At 40.1% G+C, this 9555-nt stretch overlaps 1 protein-coding gene across 1 annotated transcript in view; it reads left to right on the forward strand.

Moving 5' to 3' along the window:
• ly75 (lymphocyte antigen 75) overlaps positions 1-8061 on the forward strand; it is a 30312-nt gene extending 22251 nt beyond the window's left edge. Inside the window, exons 25-36 of the mRNA XM_031306318.2 lie at positions 289-509; positions 596-758; positions 1444-1608; positions 1697-1819; positions 2328-2513; positions 2615-2838; positions 3003-3210; positions 4352-4513; positions 4612-4728; positions 5748-5930; positions 7242-7793; positions 7836-8061. Of these exons, the coding sequence (XP_031162178.1) occupies positions 289-509; positions 596-758; positions 1444-1608; positions 1697-1819; positions 2328-2513; positions 2615-2838; positions 3003-3210; positions 4352-4513; positions 4612-4728; positions 5748-5930; positions 7242-7417 (1928 nt within the window). The 3' untranslated portion in view covers positions 7418-7793; positions 7836-8061. The remainder of the gene's footprint in view (positions 1-288; positions 510-595; positions 759-1443; positions 1609-1696; positions 1820-2327; positions 2514-2614; positions 2839-3002; positions 3211-4351; positions 4514-4611; positions 4729-5747; positions 5931-7241; positions 7794-7835) is intronic.
• Positions 8062-9555: the final 1494 nt, after the last annotated feature.

Below are 9555 nucleotides of genomic sequence, written 5' to 3' on the forward strand. Positions count from 1 at the left end.
TATATTTTAAAGGGCTGTAAATAATGCATGGCTTAAACCTCAACATCGTTAAGGGCTGGTGGCCTAGGGGTTAAGGTGCCAGCCATTGCATATCATTCTCCATCTCTCTCTCCCCTAATTTCCTGTCAGCTCTCTACTGTAATCTCTCTAATAAAAGCAAATAATGATAATAATAAAGTGCCCAGATAAGTCCACTTATTTTTGCAACCAATGTATTGAGGCAACATAGGTCTCGGGCCCAACTTACAAGACATGATGTTCTCTTAACACAAGGCTTACTCATTTCAGATAAACTAGAGGAGCCCCACATCCCAACAGAGCCATTCCAGGTCAATAACCACACCATTCTGCTGCTGGTCAAAAACCTCACCTGGTTTGAGGCCTTAGAGCAGTGCAGTAGTAACAACATGGAACTGGCAAGTGTGGCCGATACCCTCCTGCAATCCAGCCTCACTGTGCACGTGAGCCGTGCGCGCACGCCCATGTGGATCGGCCTCTTTAGCGAAGACGTAAGTGTGCCGAAGAAGGGCCTTTATTTTAATCCACTCCTTCTTACAAGATACTTCTTGAAATCTTCCTTTGGTTTTGTGTTCAGGAGGGAATCCACTACCGCTGGACTGACCACAGTCACACTGTATTCAGTCGCTGGTCTTCTGATGCCACCAGTGGCTCGTGTGTCTACCTGGACACCGATGGCTTCTGGAAAGCCACCGAGTGTGAGGAGGAGCTAGGAGGAGCTATCTGCCACAAACCACACAGTGAGTGGGGGTGGGGTTGTGGAATGCAGATGAACAGACATGTCTGTTGCACCTCCTCATGAAACTAGTTCCTCCTAGTGGTAGTGTATGACACATTAAAAGGCTTACAGCTATGCCAGTTCTAGCTCAAAATGTTTGTGTGCTGTGTTTACGTTTACAACCCTGCTGATAAGTCCTCTGTGGTAACAGGATGTAGAGTCTGTTGTAGAGGAACTTAAGAAACGCAGAAAAGTAGGCTCTGCTTTCCTAATTTGTCCTAACAAAAGCACCTGGAACATCTGGGTGTTATTCCAGCTTTGTCCAGTTGTAAGTTTATAGTCTATACAATTGAAACTCAGGAATATCCCGGCATTTTCTGTTGTGAAAACAGCTTCAGAGAAGAAAGAAATGAAATGGGTCAATATTTTACTTTCATATCCTTGTTTTTAGCCAAATGTCTATTTCTGTGTACTTTGAGGGCAACAAAAAGCCAGAGTCAAATTCCCTGTGTGCTTGCACTTACTTGGCTATTAAAACTGATTCTGATAATTCTTCTGATGCATCCTTTTCTTGTAAGTCTTGAGGTTCTAAAAAAACTTTACAGGTTTCATCTCCTCTAAAATCTCTTCCTTCTCTTTTGGCATGCATCAGTATGCTTGCAAATACTAATGTAATCGAAATAAAAATGTAAACCTGTGTATTACAGAAGAGATCATCACCACACCTGATGAGGTTGCGGTGAAGTGCCCCCATAAGATGAATGGTCCAAACTGGATCCCCTTTAAAAACAACTGCTACTCCTTCCAGCTGGTCGGCACCAGATGGGACCAGTTTGACCAAGGACAGATTCTGGATACCTGCAAAAAACTTCGTAAGAATGTCACGCCATTCGGGCACGTGTTGTTATGTGGAGGTTTGCTTATGAAACTTTCTATAACAGAGGGATGTTTATGTTTCAGATGCAGATGCAGACATTCTAACCATCCGAAATTCAGAGGAGAACGAATTTGTTACGCAGCAACTCATACCGTTTCAAAACTTGGTCCAGTTTGTATGGCTGGGGCTGTTCAAAGATGAAAACGGTAGGCACTTTCACTGACTTTTGTGTAAAAAAAAATGTTATGTAATAGGGAGGCAAAGCAGTTTTCTGCTACATACAGGTCCTGATACCTAAACTCAGGGTATTGGCAGATATTGATCTGACACCAGAGATCTTATTTCCTTTCTAATTTAAAACAAAGTTCTTGCGTTCCAGACAGTCTTATAGAGAGGTCTGATTATAGACCCTGACTAACATCACTGTTACCATAACAGAACTCACTGACCTTAATTTGTATGGATGCCGGGAGGTGCTGCTAGAGCCCTCTGATTGGTGTGTTTTTCCTATAACATGTATATGGTACCAATGCTGTTGGCCTATATGAAATCAACCTGATGGTCTGGAAATATTGTAATGAAAATGATTTAAATATTGTATTGTAAATAAAGTGACAAGTGCAGGATTTTCTCTGTTTTTTAAAATTGAAAAATCGATTGTGTGTGCGTGCGTGTCACTATACAGGGGTTAATAGTTATTTTGTTTGGCTGTAGATAACCAGATGAAGTGGTACGATGGCACAAATGTCCAATATTCCAACTGGGCAAAAGGCAGACCAGATGTAGACGGACCATTCTTGGCTGGTCTCACCGTTGATAACAACTGGATTCTCATCTCAAACCAAGGCTTATTCGCAGAGTTCAAACAAAGGACCATTGTGACCTGCAAACTGGACAATGGTTGGTGTATCACACTTCACATCCTAATTCACATTTCTCAGTCCACCTCTGTTGTTATCGTCACTGAAACTATTTTACATTTCTAATCCTTCACTCCCAAGAACCAAAACAGGAGTACACCGTGTCATCCAAGGATTTACAACATTACGCCAACTTAACTTATGAGGTTGTAACCCGAAAAATGAGTTGGTACCAGGCTTTGGAAGCGTGTGGTCAGCATGGAGGCCACCTGGCAAGTGTCCACGATATCCAGCACAGTGTGCACGTGAAGCTCATTGCTAAGACGGACGGCTTCCCGCTCTGGATTGGCCTATCGAACCAGGATGTAAGAATTATGCCTAACCAGAATCTGAGCAAAAAGATTTTACGAGTACATTCCAAGTATATCTCATTTGGACTTCTTTCACACGGTGGTGCCTCATAATTCTTTGCTCACAATTGCACTTCACCAGCTAATACGACGGTGTCTCTCTCTCTCTCTCCGTGCAGGTTAGTGACTCAGCCTTTGAGTGGTCTGATGGAACGAGATTGGACTACAAAGCCACCATCTCTGACTCTTTGGAGGGCGCCAGCTCAGACAAACAAGAGGCCAGCTGTGTATTTGTAACCCCTGCCGGAGCCTGGGTGAGAACCAGCTGCAACACGTTGGTAGACGGAGCCATCTGCTACACGGCCACCATCACCACCCCATCCCAGAGTAAGACACCTGTGTGTTTTTATATATAAAACCACATTCTTCTTTTTTCATCATGTAGAAAAAATGACTGCAGTTGGTATTTAGTTTTTAAATAAATAATTTATTTATTTTTTATTGAAATGTATTGAATATTGTCTGGTACAGGATATAAAATCCTCTATTCCAGACTCAAACGACACAAAAACAAAAATGATAGAAACACATTTGAAGCACACTGATTTCATAAATCACATTCATTTCATGATTAAACATGACTTATGTTTCATAAATAAGTTACATAAATTACAAACCAGCTTTATAGTTGAACATTACATCTTCTTACAGACAAAATGTATCCAGCCTATTCTTTAAAGTGCTCATATTATGCTCATTTTCAGTTTCATAATTGTATTTAGAGGTTGTACCAGAATAGGTTTACGTGGTTTAGTTTTAAAAAAACACCATATTTTTGTTGTACTTCATATTGCTGCAGCTCCTCTTTTCCCCCTGTGTGTTGAGCTCTCTGTTTTAGCTACAGAGTGAGGCATCACACATGCGCAGTAGCTAGGTCAGCACTGCTAGCTTGTCAGTTGCAGAGTATGAGGGAGTGCCATGCTAGCAGCTAGGCGAGCATTATAACGTGTTACAAAGTGACGCACGTTTGTCACGGAAGTAAAGGCTGGACTACAATAGAGCTGTTTGGAGCAGTTTGAGAACAGTGTTTTCTGTTGGAGATGGTAAGTCCCTTTGGGGTGGACTTTGGGCTTTTTCACTTTGTAAACCTATAACATGCACAAAAAAGATATATATCACAATAAAGGAAGGTGGAAAAGCCAAAAAGCATAATATGAGCACTAAAGGAAAATCCACCTGAAAACTCTTTAGTAGAGACTGGAAATCTTGCATTCACCATCAAGAAATGACCCAACAGACATTCTCAAAAAGCATAATATCAGCACTTTAACTGAAGGGGAACGCACAAATTCTTCTGGAAGCTCGTTCCAGACGTATTGAATGGTTTAGATTTAGAGGGAAAAAACTACAGTAGCACCACGGAATCATTTTTTATTTTTACATTATGGCATTATGCATCTACTTGTGACTTAATTCATGTTGGAGTGGCATTGACCGTGTCCATCTTGTTTCTGTTGTTATGGATCAGCGGCCAGACAGCAGGTTGCCCCAGTGACCAATCACTGCCCTCAGAGTAACGGTGTGTCCATGTGGGTGCAGCATCAGGATCACTGTTACGCCTTCGACATGGGCTTCTACAACTACAGCGTGTACAGCATGGAGAAGGCCCGGAGCATCTGTCAGAGCATGGGTGAGTTGTTGTCTGGTGCATGAAGGGTTAGAGTTAGTATTCATCTGAAGCAACTGTAGTCCACCAATTCTTTTTTTTTTTTTTTTTTCTACTGACAGATGCTCAACTGCTGACCTTAAAATCCAAAGAGGAGAACGACTTTGTGTCAAAGTACATGTCTGATGACCCTCTCATCACCAGTCGAGTGTGGCTCGGCATGGAGCTCGACACTCAAGGTAAACCCTATCATGCTATCATCATATAAATGGAAGCAAAACGGTAAAATGTCATTGAGGATTTAGATAACATTAAAGGCCCAATCTGCAGTTTTTTTTAAATATTTCAATTATGATTATATTCATGCATATAATTGCATTAGTTAGAGTTTGACTTCTAGATGAAAAATCTGCATTTTGTGTTTCTCATATGATCATAATTGACACATACTTGACAATATAGGCTTGTTTTACTACGTAAACGTTTAAACTTCGCAGCAACAGAAAACATTAACTTGGATTTAGCTTTAGAGTGTTTTGAGTGAAAAGAGAATCTCTGAGTATTTAAATACCTGTCAGTTCATTTGGGAGTGATAGCTGATTACAATCCAGTTTTGAATTGTAAGGTGGTTGACCTTTCTGTTTACATATGAAAAAAAAATAAACTAAGAACTAGAGCTGGGCAGTATATCAATATTATATTAATATCGTGATATGAGACTAGATATCGTCTTAGATTTTGGATATCGTAATATGGCATAAGTGTTGTCTTTTCCAGGTTTTAAAAGCTGCATTACAGTAAAGTGATGTCATTTTCTGAACTTACCAGACTGTTGTAACTGCTCTATTATTTGCCTTTACCCACTTAGTCATTATATCCATATTACTGATGATTATTTATCAAAAATCTCATTGTGTAAATATTTTGTGAAAGCACCAATAGTCAACACTACAATATCATTGCGTTATCGATATTGAGATATTTGGTCAAAAATATCGTGATATTTGATTTTCTCCATATCGCCCAGCCCTAAGAACTAAAAAACGAAATAGTGATTAGACCGGTATTTTGAGTTCTGCTGCTCTTAGTGGCCAAAAAAAAATGTAACATTTTAACAAATCTGGGTCAACTTCTTCGTGTGAGTCGGAAATTAACCCTCAACATCATACAGAAACACATTATTTGTGACGTTAATGTTGAGAGTGATGATAGTCCTGCTCCCTTTCCCCGCTGATGATCTCCTCGTTTTCCCTCTCAGGTAAGCCTGTATCCTGGCAGGATGGCTCGGCTCTGGCTTACTCTAACTGGAAGTCTGATGCTTTGGTTACTGTGAAGAAGTCCGAGCACTACTGTGCCGTCATGATGGCAGGAGATGAAGGAATCTGGAAAGTTGTCAGCTGCGAGGCTAGCCACAGTCGTATTGTCTGCAAAACGGAAGCAAGTGAGTATCACAACTGCATTAAAGGAATGTTTTGACATTTTGGGGAATGCGCTTATTCGCCAAGGTGTTTCAACCCAAACGGATATTATTTACATTACTTAGTTTGTCTTAAGGCCCGGACACACAGAGCCGATAATCAGCCGTTGGACAGTCTGGCGAGGTCAGTGACTCGAGTCTGTTCAGTGTGTTCCATGCCGTTGTCCTTCATTTTGGCCGATTTGACATGTATAATCGGCGGGGCGGGCACTGCCGGCAGTCGGACTCAAATAACCAATCCAATTGGTAGAGTGCTAACCCGGAAACGGGGAGCGGAATGAGCGTGACTAGAGTCTCTCAAAATCTGACGAAAATCTTTTAAACTGACCTTTGTCAATCTTAAATGAAGACAGATTCAGCAACTGCACGGCCTATTTCTCGCTTAAAATGTTTTCAGAAACACGTTTCGGTGAACTATTTTAGTACAATATGAGATCGTATACCCAACAAGCCGCCATGACAGTCTGTCTTTGAATTTCCGGAGAAACAAGACCCACGTGACGCGTTCGTCCAATCAGCTGCCTGTTTTCATTTTTTGGGCGACAATACAGATTAGCGCCGCCTGCTGTTATGGTTACGTATTACGTCTCGTTGCTTTGGTGTGTTCCGAGGCACTTTTTTTGACAAATTTGAGGAGACTGATCAGCCCAACTGCCTTTTCTGCTGACGTTTGGCCGTCGGCTCTGTGTGTCTGGGCCTTTAGACAGAGAGTCTGAACTCAGATAAAAATTAATATAATAATAATAATTCATATTAAAGCTGTATGAACTCAAACATGATGACATCTTGTTTAGTGGGCACACGAAGACCTCTAAAAACTATTCTATATCCACGACGTTCCACTTCCGGGATTGCTCCGTCGGCCGGATGTCCTTTACCTTCCGCTTTCTTTGTGTATTTTTTAGAATTTTAAACTCCGGTGGATTTCTGAGGACTATGGTTAACTGCTCCTCAGATCTCTGCAGGGTAAATCCAGACAGCTAGCTAGACTATCTGTCCAATCTGAGTTTTCTGTTGCACGACTGAAACAACTTTTGAACGTACACATGGTCCACCAGAACAAGTTCCTTCCCGAGGCTATTTAGCTGCGGCACAGTGGCTCTGCCCGGCGCTTAGTATGACAAATGTGATTGGTTTGAAGACATGCCAATAAACCACACACAGTTTTCTCCCATGCTGTGTAGACTTACCTGACCCTCCTCCGCAGCGCTGTGGAGGAGGGTCAGGCGATGCGAGACTACTAAAAACTGACTAACTTCACCTTTGCGTCCTCAGAGTCCGGAGGCTCTCCTGTGGCGTTGGGTCTCTTCGTCGTGGTCGTCCTCGCTCTCCTTTTAGCCATTGGCTTTATCTTCTATAAAAAGAATAGAGCCAAATTCTCTTCTACCGTCCGCTACAAGAGGACCTTTGATGATTCAGACGCCACCAGCATTATAACCGACGCTGACTGAGCTTGCTTAAGTAATCAGCCTCAGGGAGTATTAATGTGCCTTGTGTGCATTTTAGTACTTTTCAGCAAGAGTAGATGCAGCCTTCCCCTTTTTTAAATTATTAATTGATCCTGCTCAAGCCTGCAAACTTTCTAGAATTGTGTGTAAAATTGTAAATATTGTTAGAGAATTGTGAATATCCGCCAACTCAGTGTCTTAATTTTGGTTATTTTAGATGTGTGTTTATGAAGAGCCCTGTGTTATACCTAATGTAAATACTGGGACTGATGCTCTCTGGTAAATGTCGATCATTAACATAAGTGGGATTGTTTTTGTTTGCTGTTTTTGTTTTTAGGTTGTAAAAAGATTTTGAGTTGATTAATGTAATGGGGTAAGGGTTAGGGTAACTAACCCTAACCCTATTGATGCCTTATAACAGTTTAAATTGCACTGATGTATGAGTGACTCCAAACTATCAGAAACAAAACATGCATTTTGGTTGTTTACTGTATATACCGTTACTCAATCTATCCCAGTTTTATTTTTCAACTTCAGAAGTTTTGATTTCCACATGGTTACAATTAATAAATACATAAAATAGACTTTTAAAAGGCCAGTTCACCTGAAGATACAGTAAAACCTGTTTTCTTTTGACTTGGAAGTGATATATATACATATATATGTATAGTTTATCCTTAAAATACTCACAATACCGCACCCAGACATCACTAGGAATAGATTACAGAACTAGATTTCTACCATAGTAAGCCCCTTAACTGTCTGCAAGCAAAAGGAAGAAACTAAAGACTTTTTTTCATTAGGCTCCACTTATTGGTCTGATACATCCAAACAGATAAAACTATCTGCATTGAGATATTGCACTATGACCAAGAAAATGTGTTATGCTGTATTTTTAGTTGCACTGTGCCTTTAAATAAGTAGAAAAAAAATGTGATTGATTGATGATCTCACTGACTGTGCCTTTTAACATTCAGAAGAAATGGGAGTTTGTAAGCCACTGGAAAGGGTTATTTTCAGTGTATTTACTGATTAAGTTGACTTATTAATACCTAACAGTATGTTTTAGTTGTAAATCTGAAATTTTAGTCCTGCTGATTAGTTTTCAAAGTGTAGGACACTGTCTTAGCCTGAAAAGGATTCAGACATCTGATTGTATAATTTGTCTGTTTATGTAGATCTGACTTTCCTATGCACGCAACTACTAAGCAAGAACGCACTTTAATATGTCTTGGAGCTACAGTTCCTTCTATGTTTAAGCACAATGAGGTTCGGAGTTTTTAGGGACGTTGAAATTGCACTGGCGTTTGCTTTGAATGCTTTGTAAATATGTTTTATAACCATGAATGAACCAAAGATGCTCTGAGTCGTTTGAATGTCAAAAGCCTGAGCTTTCCTTTCACTTTGTGGAGCTGCCTAAATACGGCTTGTTCATCCATTCATATCAAATTGTAAACCAAATGTTATTGGGTTGTTTTGTTGTTTTTTTTAACTTCCCCACCATTCCTAAACAGATCTATCAGCTCAAATCAGGTACAGTATCATTCCAATAAAATGTCCTGCCTTCAAAGACTCTTTTTCTATCTTGTTCACTGTAATTAGTGTTGTGATGTAAAGCTATTATTGTAAACTATAAGTTATATTTTCTTTACCAGTATTGCATGTGCAAAAGTCATTTCAAGTACTTTAAAGAGGAAAATCCAGAATGTACACAGTGCTATATCACACATTTAACAGTAGAGCTAATATTTACAATTATTCACAGAATGGAAATCGGAATTTAAACCCTTTAGGGTTGGTCTACCGACAATACATTTGTTAATCGCTCTATTGACTCTGACTTTTAGATATTATATCCAAGCAACTTTTATTTATGGCTACCAATGGTCAATCCGTTTCAGTCAAATCATCACAGCTGCTATCAGCGTCTTAAGTTTTTCCCATTCACCTGAATTATGTCTTGTATGTATGTATGTATGTATGTATTACATATCCCTGTTAACAAGTGAACAATGAAAATTGTGTTTTTGGGTGGATTTTTCCTTTCAGTCTTCAGAGTATTCCTATTGAAGTGTTTAGAGGCAGCATGATGATCAGACTCGGGGCTCGACATTAAGGCTTGTCCGGGACAAGTGGATTAT

The sequence above is a fragment of the Sander lucioperca genome, chromosome 3, assembly GCF_008315115.2.
Source record: "Sander lucioperca isolate FBNREF2018 chromosome 3, SLUC_FBN_1.2, whole genome shotgun sequence".
NCBI classification, from domain to species: domain Eukaryota; kingdom Metazoa; phylum Chordata; class Actinopteri; order Perciformes; family Percidae; genus Sander; species Sander lucioperca.